This window comes from Takifugu flavidus, chromosome 12 (genome assembly GCF_003711565.1).
Source record: "Takifugu flavidus isolate HTHZ2018 chromosome 12, ASM371156v2, whole genome shotgun sequence".
Lineage (NCBI taxonomy): Eukaryota > Metazoa > Chordata > Actinopteri > Tetraodontiformes > Tetraodontidae > Takifugu > Takifugu flavidus.
In genome coordinates this window covers 6,836,094-6,858,052 of record NC_079531.1, presented here as the reverse complement: position 1 = coordinate 6,858,052, position 21,959 = coordinate 6,836,094, and the positions used below count along the sequence as shown (strand labels likewise).

The window sequence follows — 21,959 nt, the reverse complement described above, 5'->3', positions numbered from 1 at the left end:
CTGGCAGTAAGTGCTGGTGGATCGGTCCCTCTTGTGAAGTTTCATCAGAGCCTTCGACAATAAGCATCTGCAGATGGCAATGGTGAGAGTGTCAATAGCGGCATCTGGATCTGATCGTGTGCCTCGAGTGCAGCGCACGCCTGAAAGCGCTAACCTTGGATGGGCCCTTAAAGCATCGGCAGCCAATGCTAAGCTAATACCTTCCCTCTTCAAAGCACACGCACCCAAAGTCAAAGGAAGCACGTTAATGACTCCTCCCATCTATGCAACAGGAACAAACACCAATATTACCACTGACCAGCGTGATCAATGAAATCGCCGTGCAAACAACGTCACAACAGAAAGGGGCGTGTAACAGAGCCAGTTGGTCGCTGCGCAGCTGCAACGGTACTGAGGAGAGCTTTCCACAAAAACGAGGGACGCATCATCCTTTGTCGGCTAAAGTGCTCCCCGTCACAGGCGGAAGCATTAGAAAAGTTAATGGTTCATTGATCATTTAATATCACATTTGTCCGTTCTAAAAAGCACAGAAGCTGTCATAAAAACGTGTGCGGGCGACCGTTGTAGATGTTACCAGGCTGCGTGGTATGATAATGAACCTGGTTATATGTTCAGTATTGCTCTGTGCAGTTGACACAGATTTTTATGAGTCATTTCTGATGGGACCGCAGGAAACCGCTCGGAAACTCGTCTGCTTTAATATTAAAAACACAAAAGCACAATAATAAAGTGCCGCTCCGCCGTCTCCCTCCATGCTTGACCTGAATGTCGGTGTAATTTTTTTATGACGCTTCCCGTGTTCAGCATAATCGGTCCAAAAGAAAGAAGGAACTGAGCGGAAAGGTTAGACATCAGCAATATGAAAGCGCGTAGCAGAGGCTCAGACGCCCTCAGCAGCCTGGCAACGCTGCTATGAATTAGATCTAAAGAAAATGACATTCCAATAAAACGTCCAATGCTTCTATCTTGATGGATACTTTCTGCCGTCAGTGGAGTCCAGAGAACATGAATTGTGGTTCAGACCGTTTATTTCTTATGTGGACTCGATCAAGGGGTCAAAGAGAATCATGAGTCACAGGTTTAACACAAGAGCAGCTGGATTTTCACAGCTTTCAGTAGCCGTCCCTCTGCCCCTCTTATTCTGCCGTGCACGACAGTAGATGTTGCTCCCATCCTCATCATCCTCATGCTCCTCCTCCTCTTCCTGCTGCTTCTCCTCTCGCTCCTCTTCCTCCTCCTGCTCTTCTCCAGATGTGCAGGCACCACCTTTCATTTTCACGTGCTCACAACAACTCTCAAATCTAATAAGCCGTATAATAAGGCCGGCACTCCTGCTCGGGTGTCTCGCTCCAGAGGCGGGGACGCTCAGAGGTCGCGGCCTCAGATGGGCTTTTTTCCAGGTCTTCTTTCTCCTGTGTGTTAAACGTCCACTCTGTGTTGGTGTGTTTCTGGCTCAGAGGAAGTCTGAGCAAGCCTCTCAGCCTCCCTGTTGCCAGCGGGGGGGGGCTACATGCTGGGGGGGGCTACATGCTGGAGAGGGCTGCGGGTTCAGCCTTCTCCCCTACTGACCACTCGAACCGAGTCCCCTCCTCTCTGCTGGAGACACTGCATCCCTCTGAGGAGGCAGAACACAGCACCAGTGCTTTCAGAGATCATTCTGACTCCCCGCCTGCCCTCTTCCTCCTCCTCCTCCTCCTCCTCTGCCTCCTGCTGCCACAACTTCTTCTCTCAGCTTCTTTTTCCTTATAGTTTCACCAGCCACCATTGTCAAATGTTTCTAAAGGCCACGATGCGAACACTCGTCCTCCGAAAGAATCCCCGAGGACATCTGTCAGGACACGTTAGCTATCGTGTTGTAAATTGGATTATATCTTATTTTATCAGATAGCCCGAGCGTGTTTAGATGAACGGAAGGCCATCCCATCTTTCTCTGCACATTTCACACTTTACATGGGTGGATGTGTTTTTTCTCAGGGTTCTATTGTCAAGCAGAGGCACTAAATTGTCCCTCAGGTCTTTGTAAAAAGAAGTATCTGAAGACAACTGATACAATATTGGTAGATATTTTTTATGTTATAGATTATAGAGTATTTTCACCGACTTCCAGCTGGGTTGTATAAAAATGAAGGTTTCCACCTCCTCCCCCCCCCCTCCCCCCCTCAGTCAATACATTTCTGTTTCTTCCAGTTGCTTTGAGTGTTAGTAAGATTTTAGAGAAGAAACAGGAATTTTTTTTTACCAAATGTGGATCTTATGTGTTGCTGCTCTCACTTGTGTCTTGATTCCCATTTGTGTCTGTTTTCCTCAAGGGGAAGGAGATGGCAGAGGAGGAGGATGAAGTCGCCGTGGGGATGGAGAAAGGTTTTATGGACGAGTTCTTTGAACAGGTGGGTTCCTTCAACGCTCCTGGCCCGTCCATCCATCAACGGGCTGATGGAATTTACTCATCACATGTCAAAATAAAACCCCACGTGTATGTGTTTTATTTCCGACCACTTTCATTGAGTAAAATGACGCCGCCGATGGCGTCACCATCACGGCTTTACTGTCCCTGTGAAGGGTGACGTATAGGTCTGGCAAAAGCTGCATTAATGCATGCATTTTTGAGTGTGTTTCCCTGTTGGTGCCGTTCAAATATGCTGGGAACACAAAGCGAGCGAGGTTGCAGCTGTCAGCGGGGCTGCTCTGCTCCTCTCCCACTGCGATTGAGTTAGTTTTTAAAATGCTGAATAATTCAGCTGCGAGCGGATGAAGAATGTGGGAGGTGCCGTCCATATGGAACGGTTTTTCAGATTTTTGCCTCAGTGCTGCATTTACGGCAGGTCGTAACACTTTACTTCTGTTTTTTTGCTTTCTTTAAATGCAAGCGGGGGAATTAACTTTGAAGTCCCGGCATCACCATTGCAAATGCTGCTGTGGAGACGGAGCAGCTGCGCTTGAACGCATCACCAGTCCAGCTATGAAAGAGCTCTGACTGTCCGCGCTTTGATGTCATTTTTCAAAGCAACACGAGACGACCGCTTAAATAATCTGTGTCCGAGCTGTCGCCGCACCGTGCGCTGATAAGCAATCACGATTAAAAAAAAAAAAATAAACGCCTGTGACGCGCAGCAACGTTCCCGTAGTAACTAAGCAACAGAGGTGATTGTCGCTGCGAAATGACTCCACAGGCCTGTTGAGACGTTTTGGTTTTTTTAAAATCTACCTATAGGCAGCATGTCAGTGTGTCTGAGCTCACAGTTGTGACGTGATGAATAGACGCAGGGCTCCTTTATTCTATCACCTCCTGCTCTTCTGCCCGTGTTTGGACAGCTCTGCAGTCCCGAGTAGCTTTGCCAGAACCCGCTCTGCTCTTCCCACAGCCTAAAAGTCCATGTCTGTCAGGTATCACCACCTCAGCCCAGGGGAAATTTGGCCGCAGCTCCCAGCATTTGTGACAGAGGTTTTCAAGGAAGTTCATCCAGATTTGAGATGGAAACCAAAAAATACTTGGATGCTAATTAAACAGCTTTAATCCACTTTCTCTAGTTTGTATGAAAATCCTTCCTACATCTTTTGGACTTTCTGTTCCGTCAGCGCTCGTCAGGATCTGTCAGAGACTATCAGACACTGTCTCTTTTGTCCAGAACATGACATGTTCACATTTGTCTGAAATGAGAAAGCGAGGAAAGGGATGGCTATAAATGCAGACGCAGGCTGATAGCACGTGACAGAAGGACGCGGGGAAGGTAATTGCACTCTCGCCCCAACTGGGCGCGTTAATTAAGCTTTCATCAGTGAACTGGACAGATAGCAGGTGGTGGAGACAGACGGCCGCTGCCTTGGACCCTCACAGCAGAGGCACCAGTCTGGGTGCGGATTCTGAATTCAGGGATTTTCTTTGTGTCTATTTACTGTTGCAATTTCTAGAAAAATTCAAGTATTTCTCCTGGTTGAATAATGTACTGAGTGCGTTGCGATGTAAAAAGTTTAGATTAGAGTGTAGATTAGATAGATGTAGCTTGTTGGTCCTTGTTTACCATATCAATTAGTGGCGGATCGCACAGAATCTTTTGTCAGGATTCTGAGCGATCTTCTCTTTTTGTGGTGCGGATTCTTCACCATATGATGAGAAATGAAGGCAAGAGGGCTCACCACTGCCTCTAGCCTTTCTTATCTTTACCAAGAGGATCCCGTCCAGAAATGCTCGGCAGGTCGCGCGCAGAAATATGTTCCTGCGAGTGTGTATGCAAATGTCAGGTTCACAAAGAAATGCCTCTGTTTCTGCATCGTTGCTGGAATTGGTTTATCTGCCACAGCAATAAGATTTTCCTGATGTTTTATGAGACCTGAGAGACACGCTGTGACTCACTAACATGGTTTCTAAGTGATTTCATCTCTTGCTCACTTACCTTCCTCACTTTCTCCCCTCTTTCTTTTCCTGCTCACTCCTGATTAATAACTTTTCCATCCCTCTAAACCCAAGTGGGGATTTATTTCAGCCTACCTCGGTGTGCCCGGACTCTCCCTGGTGGATTTTCAGAGCTAATTATTTTGTTTTTTCCCCAGTAAAACAGATACCCAATTAAAGTGATAACGACAGAGTAATAAGCAAAGAGTTGGAAAAGAAAGTAGGGGAGCCAGGAAGACGGGAGCGCAGAGGTGGTAGAGGTGAAAGGTGAGTGGGAAATGTCAAAACCAAGAGGGAGCGCCCGCAGACAGATGTGTGGCAGTGCAGGCGGAGAGGAGGGGAGGGTGACCAGGAATGGATGACAGTCTGGTGAAGTCGACGACAGCTGTGACCTGCTGTTATCCAGCTGCTGACTGAATCAGAGGAGGAGGAGAGACCTCGGTCAGAATGTCAGACCCAAAGCAGGTGACAGGTGATGATGTGAAGCGCACATCCGGGGTCAGTTTCCTGTGATGTGTTTAGGATTCGTGAAAGAACAGTTCATGCTTTTGGTGAAAGCTGCTCACAGCCTGTAGGAACCTGAAGTGAGTGGGTTTAAAGGAGCGACAGGCCTGAAATCAGCTAGAATCTACTCATATTTAGAGGTGCAGTTGCATTGATTTTGTGGGCCAGTGGCGCAATGGATAACGCGTCTGACTACGGATCAGAAGATTCTAGGTTCGACTCCTGGCTGGCTCGTAACATTTTAATCATTAGGAGCAGCAATGACACATGTTCTTTGTATGCATCCTCTTGTTTTTTACATAATGGGATTGGAACATATCACAGCTGTCTTTGAGCAGGAGGCACGGTCTCCTTTCCTGGGGTTAAAGATTCTTCTGTTGCACATTCAGCTGAGGGTCCAGCTGAGCTTTATTTATTTTAACTCCTGACTCCATTATCCGGGTGGGGAATTTGATCTGGCACTTTTTTGTCGGACCACTGCTGTGGTGCACAGAAGCTAACCGACCTGCCCCGACCATCATAAAACACCACTGATATCAACCAGAACCCGAGTCATCATCCTTGATTTCACTACTGCTGCTATGGGAGCAAATCTTTACAGGTCTGAACTGCTAATGGAGACGTTTCCAGGAAGCGCTCAGGCTGTTAACATAGCGGCATAATGCCTAGATGCTTTTGTAATCAGATCTTCTACCATTAGATGTAGATATAACGTTTGAACCACTTATATCACATGTGCCGGGATAAAGTTTTTCTCCTCTCAGTCCTGGTTAAATGCTAATTTACACATTCACACCTTGGATGCATAACAGGGAGCGAAGAGTCAAGTGAGGCTCCCTGTCGAGACTGAAATACTTAAAAAAAGGGATACAGCTAAAGCACCTCTTATCTATTTTCAGTAGGTAATGTGCAGTAAAAAATGGTGTTTTTCTTCCATTTTTAACGTGATAATGATACAAATTTCTATTTCTTGATTGAAAGTGATCTCGCTTTCACCTCTCGCTCTCCTTCTTTACAAAGGTGGAGGAGATTCGGGGGTTTATCGAGTCTCTGGCGGAAAAAGTGGAGGAAGTGAAGAGGAAGCACAGCGCCATCCTCGCCTCGCCCAATCCTGATGAGAGTAAGGCCATCTCTTATCTTCTTGTCTCAGGATCGTCGCACCTCTCAGTGTTCCCAAAAGCAGGTGGTGATTTCAGCGCCACAGCTTTAGCTGACAAGTCTTAAGTGAAAGAGATTCGGAATAAATCATTAAATAACCCAATATCGTGGCAAATGCAACTAGAAATGGTACATTTTGTTTTGAGCCTGTCACATTGCTGGCAAGCTGCATAATTTATCTCAGGAAAGAGGGCAAGTTGCACAAAATGGTGGCTAAAAGCATGTTTTTCCTGCCAGTAATGAGTACATAGATCTTTTTTTGTAATTCTGGTGTCACAATTACCCCCTAACCAGCTGAAATCTTTAGCACTATTCCTCAGAATGATGCAGTTCTTCATGGTTTTGTTTATTGAATTTGACCAGGCCAGCAGTTGCTCTCTCACGCACGCACTTTAATGACTGCATTAATATATAATCATCTGTAACAGTGACACAGACAAAATCCAGTTGGGCGGAAGGGGGAAAAAAAAGGTTCAGGGCGGCAGATTTTATGTCTTCTCATACGACGTGAGCAAAGAAGAAAATCAGATAGATAAACTGGCCCAATTTCCTGAAAGTAATCAACTATGACCTGTAAAGGACCATTTCTGAAAGAGCGACAAAGCCAGACTGCTAATGGAGGATATGGCGAGCCCTTCCACCGGTCACTCCCCACTGTACCGCCGCAGTGCTTCAGCTCTCACTCTTTAGCTCGAGACTATTTTTCTCCACTTTTCTGCTCTTTCTCACTCGCGCTCCACGTCTTGGCCTGCTTTTAAACCACCTGCCGCGTTTCTTGTGCCCGTTTCAGCCACTTTTCTCTGTACTTCAGTTCAGCTGGTGCAGGAATCGGCTGAGTTTCCCACTCCTACGTCTCTCCCGCCTCGTCCTCTCTCATGTATACCGCTTCATCGATCTGGACCCTTGCCCTCGAGTCCGAACCCGCCCTCCTCAGCCGTTTCCCTGTCTCCCACAGACTCACTGTGACGTCAGATGAGCTCCCACTTTAATATGAAACGTGTGCATCCGTCAGCGCACAGATGTGTTTGTCCTTGATAACTGCACATCAGTCAGACGCTGCCGTAAAGGTCAGGGTCATCCATCACAGGAGGGGCTGCTGGTGTGAGAACGAGCTGCCCAGCACCAGCAACACCTACAGGGCAAATACAGATGACGTCCTTGTTGGTATTCTGGTGGTTTTCATGCTCCAGTTTGCTAATTTTCAGGAAAGCCTTCACTTGTTGTGGAGGATTTTCTTTTAGTTCTCTGTAACCTTCGTCCGATTCTCGTCAGAATGAGTCAACACCATTTTTCCTCTCCTGGCATCAGGTGCCGATCGTTTCCCGTCTCTTCCCTTCGTCTCTCCCTGTCATTAAAACAGATATCACGCCCCCCTCCTCTCCACAGAGCCGGCTTCTCCGGGTTTTAAGGCTGCATTGTTGAAGCAGATGATTACAATCTTCCTTTGCGTATTTCATTCCCTCTTCTGCTGCTTCACTCAGGACAATGTGTGACGTTAAACGCTCCTCTGCCGTCACCGTGGATCAGTTTGCTAATTGCATCGCATCGAAACGGCCCCAGCCAACACCCACCATCATGACCTCTCGCCCCCCTCTGCTCCTCTGCTTCCTTCCTGTGCAGGGGGAGCGCTAATGTTCGATGACTGCTCCGCTTCTGGAGCCTCTTAACACGCAAACACACACGCACACACAGCCTTTGTGTTGTTACCTTTAGCCCTGCATTACACATTATCCCAGTTTACCCTCTCAGCACAGCAGATGTACACCGGGGACGTGCATTATGCGGCGTGCATACGTGTGAGCCTGGGTGGTGTTTATGCTTGTGCGTGGGCTCTACACTCCTGCGTTCGATAACCCTGATGGATTATGACATCAGGTCCTAGCAGACATCGAACCTGCGTTTCCTCCTGAGCGCCTCCCTCTAACGCTGGAAGGAACCACCCAGAGGCATTTTATATTTAGAAGCATAATCGAATCTACACCGTCCCTTAAATGATTGCATTATTTGTTCTGTTGGCCGGGGTTGTTTGTTAACTCTGCATCGCCTGGACTTCCGGAACACGAAGTCAGAAGTCACAGAGGACCTTCGAGGGGTCAACCATCTCCGCACGTCTTCGGATATCTGGGAGCGCTGCAAACTCCGAGACTGCCTGTCTGATAGCTGAACTGTCGGTTTATGGCCTTACATAATCTGATTTATTATGCATTTATCCTCTTAATGACCTGACCAGCAGGGGGTTCGTGCATCTTGTGAATCTGCAACCACGAACGGGGGAAAATAAAAGAATGCTGCGAAAGGTTTTTAGATTCATTGACATAATAACGAGCTACCTCTGTGGGAAACGCGGTGATAGCGCGTGGAATGTTTAATTTGTACACTGTGATTGCCCACATATGGCTGCAATTATGCCGTAGCACGATTAGATCAGCCTCAGGTGAACTCTGTTATCAATGCGAGTGTCATAAACCCGACGGAGGGTTGGTGAAAACGAGGAAACCTTTTTGATTCAGTCGAACAGTTTTCAGCTCTGCAGTTTTTACACACAAGCTGTTTAACCAGGAAAGAGTCACAGCCGATAAAATCTCTGAGGAGGAGAGGGTGTGTAAACCAGACCACCGGCTGCTCCTGGGGGGAGGGGAGGGGGTCGGGGTTAGATTTGTGTTTTCTCTCAGATTTGGATCAATTGAAGCAGCAAAGTTCAACTGCTGCCAGAGAATAGATTTTAAAAAAAAGAAAAAAAAAGAGCTGGTTGTATGTCTGCTAGCAAATCTGTGCTGCCAGTGATGAGCCACCATAAAGTTTAGCGTAAATCTTGTGCTGAACATCCAACAGATTTTGAAGGGGCTCGCTCTTTGCCCCCTCCAAATAACCCAGCCTCCAGGTTTCTTTGCTGAGCGTGGTCCTGCTGACTCCTGAAAGTCCTCACGCTGCAGCCCTTGAGATGCTTGTTTTAATTACAGCCTGTTAGCGCTGCTATTTCTGTGTCAGGTTTTGGCTGAGTGTGCTCCGTCCCTCATTGTGCTCTTCTCCAGAGCTCGTCCACCCTCAGACAAATTTTAAAAGTCTTATGTAAGGACCTCCCTCTATTCTCTTGTCTTCTCCCTCTGCCCTTTCTTCCCTTCTGCCATTTTCTTCTAAATTCACATCATGACATCCAGGCAAATTTAGCACTTCAGTAATGGAAGACATTGATGTCGTTATCCTGTGTAGTAATAACACTCCTATTGAAGTGACGGGGAGAGGTCACCATGGTCTGCATGAGCAAAGTCAAAGCTGAGGACGCACATAATGAGGTCAGACCGGCGAGACAACTATTCCTGTATCCATAAATCGGTGTAACCGCTGTCTGTCCCCTTCCGCGTTGAACCGGTGGCCACTCAGAGGCGTGCACAGCGGCGTTATGTCATCCACAGTTTGACACTAAATGCCGGAGGAGGCACAGCAACAGCAGCCGCCTGGGCGCTGCAGTCAGGAGAGGCTGCTTTAGATCTGCATGTGATTTGAGGTGTCCTGTAATCGGTGTCTGATGTTAAGGTTCCCTAAATTCTCTGCTTTTTACTCTCCGCAAAGACTCTATTTATTCATGGATTTGTTTGACTTGTTCCCGCGGTGTCTCCAAACTCTTTAATTTTTCATTTCCCGCCATGCTCGGCAAATATTAGTGAATTTGGAGGAATGAGGCCAGGCTTTGTTTTCGCGAAACGTCCAACAACTCCGGACTCTAGACGATCGATGAACCGCGTGAACACACAAAGGACTGGTAACACATTTACAGAGCGAGCGGAGCCAAACAGAGCGGTTCTGTGTAGCTGTAGAGGGGAAAATGAAAAGAAAAGATAAACGGCCAAGAGTCAGATACCAGCAGTTGACCCCATGTTAAGGCAGAGGAAACTGATTAGGCCCGATATCTGGTCGGTGTGGCCCTGGCCTGATATCTGGGTATCGTTATCTGTGCCAGAGATGGCCTGCAGAGGAAGAACCTGGATGGCATTCCCATGTGTGGGCACGTGCCCCTGCGGATTATTCAGATTCCTTATGTGGTTTCATTAATGTGTAACAGTCTTTGGCCAATTTATCTGCTGCTCTTGGCTGCCAGCTGAAGATTATTGCCCCATTATGCTCTAATGGGAGCTGGGCCGGTAATTAAAGGCTGGCAGTAACCCACCAGGGTCCTGTTGATGTGACTTCATCAATACTTCTGCTGACACTTTCATGAGTGATCCAAGCATGTAGGATCTGTTTGTTGCTCCAAAATTGAATTTATTTCCCAATTATGGGAATTAAGATGTTTGGCATGGCTTGAGGATTTGATGGCCGACATCAAGAAGCTGGCCAACAAAATACGCTCCATAAGAAGGGGGAGCCCACAGAGGCATCAGTTAGTCCCAGCTTCTAATTCCTCCTTCCTCCCATCATCTCGCGCTCTTCTTCCCGTTTTGTTTCTCTCTGTCACTTTGAAACTATCCGAAGCTGGTGAGAGGACCAACTGCACACATTGCCATAGCAACCCAGTCTTAATGATGGCAACAAGCGTGACCTGGAGATTCGATTGGAGAGTGTCTGGGAGAGGGATGGGGTGTGAAGCCACAGCTCAATTGACTTCTCAGTTTTGCCCTCTAATTTGCTTCCCTCTCACTTCTCCCTCGACTTATTCATCAGCGTCTGCACTCTTCCTCTTCTCAGGCAGCCAATAATGAGGCTGAAGACACTTGATCAAGCCAGTTGGCCCCACTGTTTGGTAACCACAAGGGGAAATACTGAGTCCATCTCACACACACGCTCTCCTAAAAGTAAAGGCGGTTTTATGTTGTCATCCCTGTGATGGTTTTCCAGATCAGCTCCTTTTTTTCCTTGAGCTGGTCACGCTAGCTAGAGCTGCTGTTCTTACGGTCCTCCAGAAAACCTCCACGCAGCTCCTGTTTGGACTTAATCAGTCAATACAGTTACAGCTAAGCTCTGTTATTATCTTCAGTGAAGGTGGATGACTGGATTTTACTGGTCTGATCCCAGTACGCCAGCAGAGGAGCTGCTTTACAGGTTGTGCACACAGGTTGTGACCTTCCACCTCATATTTGCTCACATGTACAGCATTTCAAATCTTAACTTCTGTTCTTTTCTACGGTGGCTCAGAAGAGACACGCTAAATTAGATTGTCATCAGAAAGTAGATATATTTAAAATCTTCAGCGTTTGATGGAAATAAGCTAACTTTTTTCATCTGTTCTGGATAATTCCCCATGAGTTTTTATAAAATAGACAGCTTCTGTTTATTAACATAATTGGTTGTTTATTTTCTGCATCATACATGGTTGTTGTCGCCTGTTTTGCGCTGATGTGATGACACTGATTGCTGTAATATTTGGCTCGTCGCTGATTGTAATGACCGATTAATTCCACGAGGGATGCTCACGTAAAGGAGCCGTCCAAAAAAGTGCCGCTCTGGTTCATTCATTGGTGCCATTTAAACATTAAAGCTTCACGTTATAAACCTTCTGTCTGGTATCAGCGCTCCGCTTGTTCAGCTCCGGCCGGCTCAGCACAGGCTGAATTTCACTGATTTGTCCCTTCGGGCAGATTAAACCTCTGTAATACGTTTCTGTGAGCTGTTAGACGTCACATAATCACACGGGGTGTTTAGAGAACTCAACCCAGCGAGTCTGTTAGCCTGATTAGCTAATGTTAGTGTAATCTGTGCAAATATTTTCTAAACTGTTTCACACAATGTGGACTTGCACGTTGCTAAGTTTTTTTCTCCGATAAAGTCAGATAAGGTGTAAAAATGTTGCATACGGACTTGAGCTAGGATCCGAGCTGCTCCCCTGCCCTGCTTGAGCGTGGAAACTTATGCAGATTTGTCGCGGCATGTTGGTGATAAACAGCGACTTCTTTTTATTGGAGTCTGCTAAAAATGGACTCTGCTAAAGCTAAAACTCCAGGGTAAAGCATGTGAACGCCACGCCGTTTTTTTCCTCTGTTTCTCTTTATGGAACAAACTAAATATGGTGCCTCTCTGAGATGAATAGATGCTGCAATAACACTGTTTTTAAACTGTAACACACAACTGTATGTCTGTAGATATTAGAAGCTAAAGAACTAAGGAGCGCTTTTTATCTAATTAAGAGGAAGAGTCAACGGTTAGTCTTTGTAGTGAAGCTGATAAAATGTTTGTTGCTGTCGTAGATGACACCTGCAATCATTTGGAGTGTGTGTGTATTGATCCCGTCTCTGACGCTTGCCGGGTTTGTGGAAACGGGAGATTAACTGCAGCGCACAAACCTGGACCCTCTAATCTTCTCTCTCCTCTTCTGCCAGAAACGAAGGCCGAGCTTGAGGATTTGATGGCCGACATCAAGAAGCTGGCCAACAAAATACGCTCCAAGTTAAAGAGTGAGTACGCGTCCTCGTTCGCTTTCAGCTCAGGTTGAGCATAAAATCAGAACTCAGTTGCGGATGCAGGAGATGTGATGCACCTTGTTCAAATATCAGCTATCTAAAAATGTCGACTTGTGACGGTGCTTCGATGATCATTTCTTAATTTTGGACTCAGAGTTGAGAAACAAAACTGAAAATGGCAAATTGAGATCTTACGTGGCAGCAAGTGACATTTCAATAAGTAAAATCTGTCGTTAGCCGTGGCTGGAATATTTTAGCATTACCAGCATATCTAGGATCAGCGTGTAGAGCTGTTTATCTCTTATAAGCTGGGACTGGTGCTTTTCTCCAGTGGATCAAACAGATGGTGAACTTTGCAACCTGTGGCAGCTAAGGGACACTCGTAGGTTCTGCACTGTGGTGCAAAGATTAGCGCCATTCCAGTCGTCCCTGAGGCAATTTTATCAGCGTTACATACAAACTGGACTGAAATGTTCCATCAGTACCGTGTGCAGCTATAAACCGGCTGTGCATGTGTCATCTTTCATATAATCCGCACCCTCCCGTCCGCGGCACTTTTCCTGCCCCTCCACAGGACTCAGGCGATGATAAAATATCTGTTTACAGTATCCTGCACTAAAGTGGAGCACAGATTCAGTGCAGAGAGCTCCAAGATAATAGCCCCCATCCCTCATCCTCCAGGCAGCATGAGCTTTGTGCACGTGCCACGTTAGGAGCTCGTGCGTGCTCGGCAATACGCACGCACGACACAAATGCTATCAGGCTGAACAGGCTTTGGATCACAGAATCTCTCTGTGTCCAACTGGTTCACATCAGTTGTTCCTTGTGGGTTTGTGTGTGTGTGTGTTTTCTTGTACAAAGAAAGTACCCAAACCTGCAGTTTACTAGGAAAGTGAGGACCCAAAAAGTCCCCAAAAAGATAGAACCACCAGACTGTGAACTTGTGTCTTTGCCTGTAAAGATTTATAACGAGGGGTATTATTGATGTTTGAAATGTTTTTCTTACTTTTATTATTGTTCACAATAATATTTTCCATAAGTGGAAGCAGCTGCAGATGCAAATTTTATAAATGTGTGTGCTTCTCTTCTGTTTTGGTGGTGGAAGACTTTCTGTGTCATTTCTGTGCAATTCCATAAATGTTTCTACCTCATTTGGTCTCACATTTAATTCAGATTTGTGCTCTTACAGTTGCCGTTTGGGGTATCTTCTCTTCATTTTATATCTAAAGTACAATTCAAGTGAATTTATACATGTCCTTGTAGAAGAAATATGATTATTATTTTTCTCCCTGTGTTGGTTGGGTGCAAATTATTCTTGACAGTTGCCACAGATGTCCTTGATTTTACTGTGAATATTCATGGCCACCAAATTGTGAGGGTTGTGACCATATGTCCAGGTTCTATTGAACAGAGTTTGGTATTTTAATGCATTTTGGAGCAAAAACTCTTTCTTTTTAAACCCTCGGTAGGTATTCAAAACACCATCGAGCAAGAGGAGGGACAGAACCGGTCATCAGCTGACCTGAGGATACGCAAGACGCAGGTACGGCTCAAAGATGTGATTAGCTGAACAATCATCTGTTGTCGGCGCTGACCTCTTCGCTTGCTGTCTGTTTCCCTCCAGCACTCCACGCTGTCGCGCAAATTCGTGGAGGTGATGTCGGAATACAACACCACCCAGTCGGACTACAGGGAGCGCTGCAAGGGCCGCATCCAGAGGCAGCTGGAAATTAGTGAGTGCGGCTGAATCCCCCGCTCGTCAATGCTCGCGTGGTGAACCACAATACGCCCATCGCGCTGGCAGTGCGTGGTTAAACACCGGCCACGCGCTTCAGGACCAGGCGGATGTCTGTGCACACGCTGCCACAGGGTTCCCACTTCCTCTTTGGGTTATGTGTCAAAGTAAAACGCAACTAAACCATCACCTCTCCCCAGGAAAACAAATGTGTCAATGGAAATGTAATGTATTTTTCCATTGACATGCTAACGCAATTAGCACCGCGGCTAGGAAAAAGAAATAATTTGACCTTGCTTTGTGGACTGAAGATGACAGTATGTCTTTAGTGTGGATGTATATTTAAGATGCTTCTTACTAGTGACTGATTTGGGCAATCTGTTGCTACTGCTGAGCACCTACAGCAGCCTCAGGGAGTCAAAATACCCCCCAAACACCAGATTTGATCAGTACTCATATGTACAACGACCAATTCCCGACGATTTAATCCCAGTTCTTTAATTTCAGCCATTGTGATTTGACGATAGTCTTCTGTTTACCCCATCAGCGCTTTTGTTTTGAATCCCTCTGGAATATTGTACCCAAACAACCACGTTCACACGTTCAAAAACACATGCATCACCCACACGTACAACACCTACATGCTCGATGATGCGTGACGCTGCTCATGTCTGATGTGGCTGACATGATGTGTCAGGTATTAGCTGCAGGCACCTGGGGCTCCTGGTTAAACGCGCCTTATTCACACACGGCAACGCCATGCATACACACAGAATAGGTGTACACCTGTAGCAGGTTTGTGCGTCTGAATGCCCCCCAGAATGTGTTCCTGTGAAAGGAACAATTGACACAGCACAAGCTGCTCAGCTAATCCAGGTATGAAAACAAACAGACGCACACACGTCACACATGAGTCATCTTTTCCACGCGGTCCAGACCCGCTTGGATTTGAAGTTGTCAGCCGGTGAAGTCATGGGAGGCCATCGCTGATATCACCTGTTGTCAAGGAAGGGATTAGACATGGAGAATGAGCAGGAAGGAGGAATAAGGAAGAGAAAGGAGGCAAAATTACAATCTTCTGTCAATAAAAGCTGTCCTGAGTTTCCTTTTTCAGAACGTCACCGTCGCAGCAAGCACTCAGTTCCCAAGATTGCACAGCAGCATTTGTTTAGAAAGGTGTGTTGTTAAAAAGGTGATTTTTAAATAAGCAACAGTGGCTTGAACTGATATTCAGTTGCACCTTAAAGGCCTTCGCAGTTTAAGAAGAACAATACTTACAAAAAAATATTACATTCTCATTTGCAGTAGGTTATATTTGGCTGCATGGCTGTGTTGACTAAGCCCACATGCTGGAAGAGGGTGAGCAGCCACAGTGAGACCCCCTGGGGGGCAGAGCAGAGTGGATAGAGAGAGTATTGACACAGCATTAAACCCAGGAGCCAGCGGAGGGTTAAAGCCTGAGGACCTGAGAGAGAGCAGTCAGAGCAACAGCCCTGTCCATCCCTCCATCCCTCCATCCATCCATCCCTCCATCCCTCCATCCATCCATCCATCCCTCCATCCATCCATCCATCCATCCATCATCCATCCATCCATCCATCCACACATCCATCCATCCATCCATCCATCCCTCCATCCCTCCATCCATCCATCCCTCCATCCCTCCATCCATCCATCCATCCATCCTCCATCCATCATCCATCATCCATCCATCCCCATCCATCCATCCATCCATCCATCCATCCATGCATCCATCCATCCATGCATCCATGCATGCATCCATCCATCCATCCATCCATCCATCCCTCCATCCATGCATGCATGCATGCATCCATCCATCCATCCCCCATCCATCCATCCCTCCATCCATCCATCCATCCACTCATCCATCCATCCATCCATCCACCCATCCATCCATCCATCCACCCATCCATCCATCCATCCCTCCATCCATGCATCCATCCATCCATCCATCCCTCCATCCATCCATCCATCCACACATCCATCCATCCATCCATCCACTCATCCATCCACACATCCATCCATCCATCCACACATCCATCCATCCATCCTTCCACCCACCCATCCACTCATCCATCCATCCATCCATGCATCCATCCATGCATCCATCCATCCCTCCATCCATCCATCCATCCCTCCATCCATCCATCCATCCATCCGTCCATCCATCCATCCATCCATCCACCCATCATCCATCCATCCCCATCCATCCATCCATCCATCCATCCCTCCATCCATCCATCCATCCATCCATCTATCCCTCCATCCATCTATCCCTCCACCCATCCATCCATCCATCATCCATCCATCCATCCATCCATCCACACATCCATCCATCCACCCATCCATCCATCCATCCATCCATCCATCCATCTATCCCTCCATCCATCTATCCCTCCACCCATCCATCCATCCACTCATCCATCCATCCATCCATCCATCCACACATCCATCCATCCACCCATCCATCCATCCACACATCCATCCATCCATCCCTCCACCCATCCATCCATCCACTCATCCATCCATCCCTCCATCCATCCATCCACCCATCCATCCATCCATCCATCATCCATCCCTCCATCCATCCATCCCTCCATCCATCCATCCATCCATCCATCCATCCATCCATCCATCCATCCACACATCCATCCATCCCCCATCCATCCATCCACTCATCCATCCATCCCTCCATCCATCATCCACCCATCCATCCATCCATCCATCCATCCATCCATCATCATCCATCCATCCATCCATCCATCCATCCTCCATCCATCCACCCATCCATCATCCATCCACCCATCCATCCATCCATCCATCCACTCATCCATCCCTCCATCCATCCATCCATCCATCCATCCATCCCTCCATCCATCCATCCACCCATCCATCCATCCATCCACTCATCCATCCCTCCATCCATCCATCCATCCATCCACCCTGCCAGTACAGCTGCTGGTAACCATCATTTTGTCTATATTATGCATATACATCAGTGCGTCTGAGAATGGAAACAGCATCTTATTGAAAGCTGTTGCTCTGATAATTGCAGCTACCTGCAGTCATTTCACATCAGGGAACACGGCTGTGTTTTATGTAGCATTTTTCAGGCCTGTCCCAGATTGAGGCTGCAGAACATACGGCATCTTCTGGGGGGGTGGTCTATAAGTAGACAGGCAAGCCTGGGCGGGGTGCTCATTTTTGTTGCAGGCCCTGTTTGATTGTGATATTTCCCTCTGGACGCGCACAATGCCCGAGAAAGAAATATGGCAATGTACGCCAACGCATTCTTTTAACAACAAAAAACCACCACAGACCGACGTATAGAATGTGCAGAGAAGGTGTTTTGTGCATGTCTTTGTTTTCATCTCCCTGCTTTGAGACAGAAGTGAGCAGCTTAAAAGAAATCCCTCAAGTTGCACATATGTGTCGTACCTTTCGACTCCTTCCCATGGAGGTCTGCCTTCTTTTGTGTTGCATAACAGCGGAGATGAAATAACATTGTTAGCGGTAGCGCTAGCAATGTAGTATGAATGATTTAATAGTCCATCAATGCTAGAGGCAAAGTGAGACTTCTTGGATTCATATTAGGCTTCTCAGGGTTTGGGTCTCCATGGTAACAAATAAGAGCCTCCCTAGGAGCCTGTCAGGGCTGAGGAGTGTGTGTGTGTGTGTGTGTGTGTGTGTGTGTGTAGGAAGTGAGAAAAACAGGGTAAGGGAGAACAGCGTGCCTTCACTTTTTTTTCTTCACAATTATCCATGACTCATTGTTTCTCTGTTATGTCCCTCAACTTTAAACTCTAGAAAAAAAGAATATCTATTGGAAGAGTAGCCTGTAGAATATCGGGAAAATGCGTACCATGATAGCGTGGCCTCTCGTCTTCCTCTGGCTGGATTTATAGGCAAATATCAGCAGAACCTGGTGAGAAGTAAATGAAATTCAGATTGTATTGCTGCTCTGAGGTGACTGTGACTTTTGGGTGATATTTGTTTTGAAACAAGGGCCAAAAAAAGGTCTAAAAATGCCCCGTTGCCCCAGCAGCCTCATCAGTATTCATCCCATGAAGGCAATCATTGGCTCTGACTCTCGACCATCGTTACTCACCATCAACCTGCCTGCACTGCCGCTGGTGCTCGTGCACCGACCATCAGTCTCCATCACACATACAAACACCACTCACACAATACTCTGATCACGGATAAAGGTTTAAATCTCCCAGGACTCTCCACGGTGCTAACAGTTGATCCTGCGGGGGTTCGTATTCGTGGCAGCAAATACTTCGTGGCATTTTAGGAAGAGGCTGAAATGCACCATTTAAAACACACCTTTCATGCATCACACACACACATCTTCTGACTGTGGGAAGTGTAAACAGTCAGATGCTGCGTTGACAGGCCCTGAACTCAACAATGCCGTTTGAGATGTTCTCTGCTTCTGGAGAGTGTTCCTGTGAATCCTTGCTGCAGATAATCTGATCACGTTAACGACATTTTAAAGCCTTCCTCGCGTGCTGGAGTAGGACAGGTTACTGCAGAATTTAGCCACATCATAAAAGCAAAACAATGAGGTTGCCTTCAGTTGCTATGGGCACAACTGAGCACCAACAGAGATTTTGTTCTCGCCCACTTGTGAAACGTCACCTGTCGCCGCCCAACAACTGCTCCAAATCCAAGTTCCCAGCCTGCCTGTTTTCCTGCTCTGCCCACTTTAGTAGATTTTTGCCCATCTTTCACTTACCTAAAGTTTGTGTAGCGGGACTTGTATTGCTTTAACTGGTGGTAGATTTTAGTCTGCAGAGCAAAAACCTGATGGTGCTGAATGTGACTTTAAGCCCAGAAAGAGCAGCTCTGTAGACCCAGTCAGCACTCGGAGGGTGCACAGCGTAATAATATTAATAAAGTTTGGGAGGAGCTTGAAGTAGGTCAATTCTGCTGGGGAACATAAAGACAGATGCACTGTAAGCAGGATGAGGCACTGGGATACGTGGTCAGTGGAAACTTGAGTTTGATATTTAAACTTTAGAAGAGAGTGAAGAACACTTTTCAGATTAAAAGGCAGTGCTTGTTCAATATTCATGCCGTTCACAGGACAAAAGTTACAAATATGATCTACTGTTGACTTTTAGCTGGGAGAAACACGACAAACGAGGAGCTGGAGAGCATGCTGGAGAGTGACAACCCGGCCATCTTCACCTCGGGGGTAAGTGACGGCGGCTCCACCGTTCTGCCTGCGAGGTCCGTCTCACGACTCCCCTTTTTGCTGCGTACCGCCAGATCATCATGGACAACATCACCGAGCAGGCCATGAACGAGATCGAAACGCGGCACAACGAGATCATCAAGCTGGAAAACAGCATCAGAGAGCTTCACGACATGTTCATGGACATGGCCATGCTGGTGGAGAGCCAGGTGAAAACACAGAGACACAAAGACAGATGCTGAGCTGAGGCAGCCTGACATAACGCACGGAGCTTCTCACCTTCACCTCTGGGCTTCTCGGCCCAGTTTTGGGCTTCAGATCAATCCTGCCTGAAAGTACATGTAGGCTGAGCCAAAATATTCAATCCTACTGAGCACATTCCTGCTGGTAGGGAGATGAAGTTCAACATGTGAGTGACGCGAATCACAAATAGAGCGCCGTGCAGCAGCAGGCCGCCCCTCAGATGCTTTTGGCATGATAACGCAATGTCAAATAATTCAGTTGTACTGGTTAGTGCGTTTCTCCTAATGTATGATTCAGTTAATTGCTCTCAGTGTGAACTTATTTAATTGACTAACCCTCGCTTCATGAAATTACAGCCTCTGCACAGGAGTCTTTTAATATTGCTTTTCTCAGCGTTGCTCTCCTCTCGCTCTCCTTTCTTTCCCGCAACACAATGCTGTCGCCGCCACAATGACTCTAAGCTCTAGAGAACAGAGAACGGCGCCCCAGCAAGGTAATTTGCCTGTGACTAAAATGACATCGCAGACAAGGCACCAAAGCCTGTCTTTCACTCTTTTGGTTTTTGGCTTCTTTTTTTTTTTAAAACATCACAGCAGAATGAGTCTTTTCGCATTCTTGCAGGGGGGACTGGTGAACAACATAGAGCACAGGGTGCAGGAGGCTCAGGAGTATGTGGAGCAGGCGAAGGAGAGCGTCCCCAAATGCAAAAAGTTCAAAAAGACCAGCAAACGGGTGAGAGATGAGATGCACACCTTCCTCGGACTGACCTGTTATCTCTTTTCCCCCCCTCTCTTCCTTTTCTTCTCCCCTACTTCCCACTCTGCAACCCCCCCCCCCACACACACACACACACACACCCCACCCCGTCCCACCCACCATGCCCCACTCCCTCTCCTCCCCTGCAACTGGCCTCTCCTAGGGGGAGATGATAGACCGTATAGAGTATAATGTGGAGCACTCGGTAGACTATGTGGAGAGGGCGGTGTCTGATACCAAGAAGGCCGTTAAATACCAGAGTAAAGCCAGAAGGGTGAGTCCCATGCGTGGGGAAAACGATGCATGTGTGCCGCCGTGCTCGCACGTGAACCTCCAGGAGCTCCGCATGTAAGCTGCAGCCCTGTCTCAGCGGGGCCTGTGCATGCTCGTGGGTCGGTGTCGTGACAACACGTAGTACAGTGTGTGAGTAACGTGTGTGTGCAGACAGGACAGTCGCTGCTGCTGAGGGAGAGTTTGTGGAATCTGCTGAAGTAGCGTATTGATATATGACAGATATCCTTATTTATATCTTCATTTAAAAAATTACATGTGTGGGTTTTTTTTTTTTTTAAATAAATTTTATCTAATGGCATTGCTATTTTGAAGTGCTGAGAAAGTTTTAGATACCACTTTTTGGAGCTTTGGATGACCTGAGGGGAAAAAAAGAACCTTCACCACCCTGGAGCAACTGCGCCACCTCCTGGTGAGCGTCAACAAAAGCGCACTAATGCAGGAATGGCACACGAGTGCATAATTCTTCTCCTTCCCCTGATTCTCGCCCTTCTTTCCGACTCTCTCTTATTTTCGCCACATCCATTGAGTACTGTCTAACATACGTCCCTCCTTCCTCCCCCATCCAGAAGGTGATCCTTATAGGAGCCTGTGTTGCAGTGTCTCTGCTCGTCCTGGTTGTTTGCCTTACGGTTGGACTTAACTGAGATGAGCAGATGGACTTAAACATATCAGCAGCAGAAGACCTGGTTTCTGTGCTGCATTACATATTCTTGTCGTGTGCACGTCAGGCTGTATTTTGAGGAGCTTTGGATATTTTTCGTACTGTGCTGTTGTGACTGTGATCAGTGTTGTGTTTGTGCAGCTTCTCATATCCATGGCAGACGTATCGACCATTGAAAACCCTGATTTTTAAGCAGACATTTGTGGTTTTATTGAGGCCGTATTCACTAAATTATGGAATTCTTCTACTACTCTCAGCTGTTCTCCTCGCCTCCTTTCCAAACTTTATGTTCCCTTTCTCAACCTCCATAAATCTCCACTTTGGTCTTCTTCATTTCTGACCTCTTCACTTTGGTCTTCCGCTCTTCACTGGTCTCCTCTAAAGGGATTATTGGTCATTTATTCCAAAGTCTTGTCTATCTATTCCTTAAATATTTACAGGGCTTCAGTGCTGGATATTGACCTGTCATGTGGAGAACTTAAATTGCTTTCATTTAGAGTCACAATGTTGGTTTTTATAATAAAATGAAAAGATCTTTAAATCCAGATGCAGCCCAAATGCTCATCAAGCTTTTCTGCATGATTGGTCTTCCTCAACATGGC

At 46.8% G+C, this 21,959-nt stretch overlaps 1 protein-coding gene and 1 non-coding gene across 3 annotated transcripts in view; both read left to right on the top strand.

Annotated features, from left to right (window-relative positions):
• stx1a (syntaxin 1A (brain)) overlaps positions 1-21,959 on the top strand; it is a 29,656-nt gene that overhangs the window by 6,069 nt on the left and 1,628 nt on the right. Inside the window, exons 2-10 of one of the 2 annotated variants that reach the window (XM_057050725.1) lie at positions 2,310-2,387; positions 5,915-6,014; positions 12,364-12,438; positions 13,914-13,987; positions 14,069-14,177; positions 19,330-19,403; positions 19,478-19,612; positions 20,268-20,378; positions 21,263-21,902. In XM_057050725.1, the coding sequence (XP_056906705.1) occupies positions 2,310-2,387; positions 5,915-6,014; positions 12,364-12,438; positions 13,914-13,987; positions 14,069-14,177; positions 19,330-19,403; positions 19,478-19,612; positions 20,268-20,378; positions 21,263-21,340 (834 nt within the window). In that variant the 3' untranslated portion in view covers positions 21,341-21,902. Of the gene's footprint in view, positions 1-2,309; positions 2,388-5,914; positions 6,015-12,363; positions 12,439-13,913; positions 13,988-14,068; positions 14,178-19,329; positions 19,404-19,477; positions 19,613-20,267; positions 20,379-20,565; positions 20,677-21,262; positions 21,903-21,959 lie in introns of those variants that run through there. The other variant, XM_057050724.1, reaches the window with a different exon arrangement.
• On the top strand, positions 5,056-5,128 carry trnar-acg (transfer RNA arginine (anticodon ACG)). Its single transcript has one exon. It is a non-coding gene; the product is annotated as a tRNA-Arg (tRNA).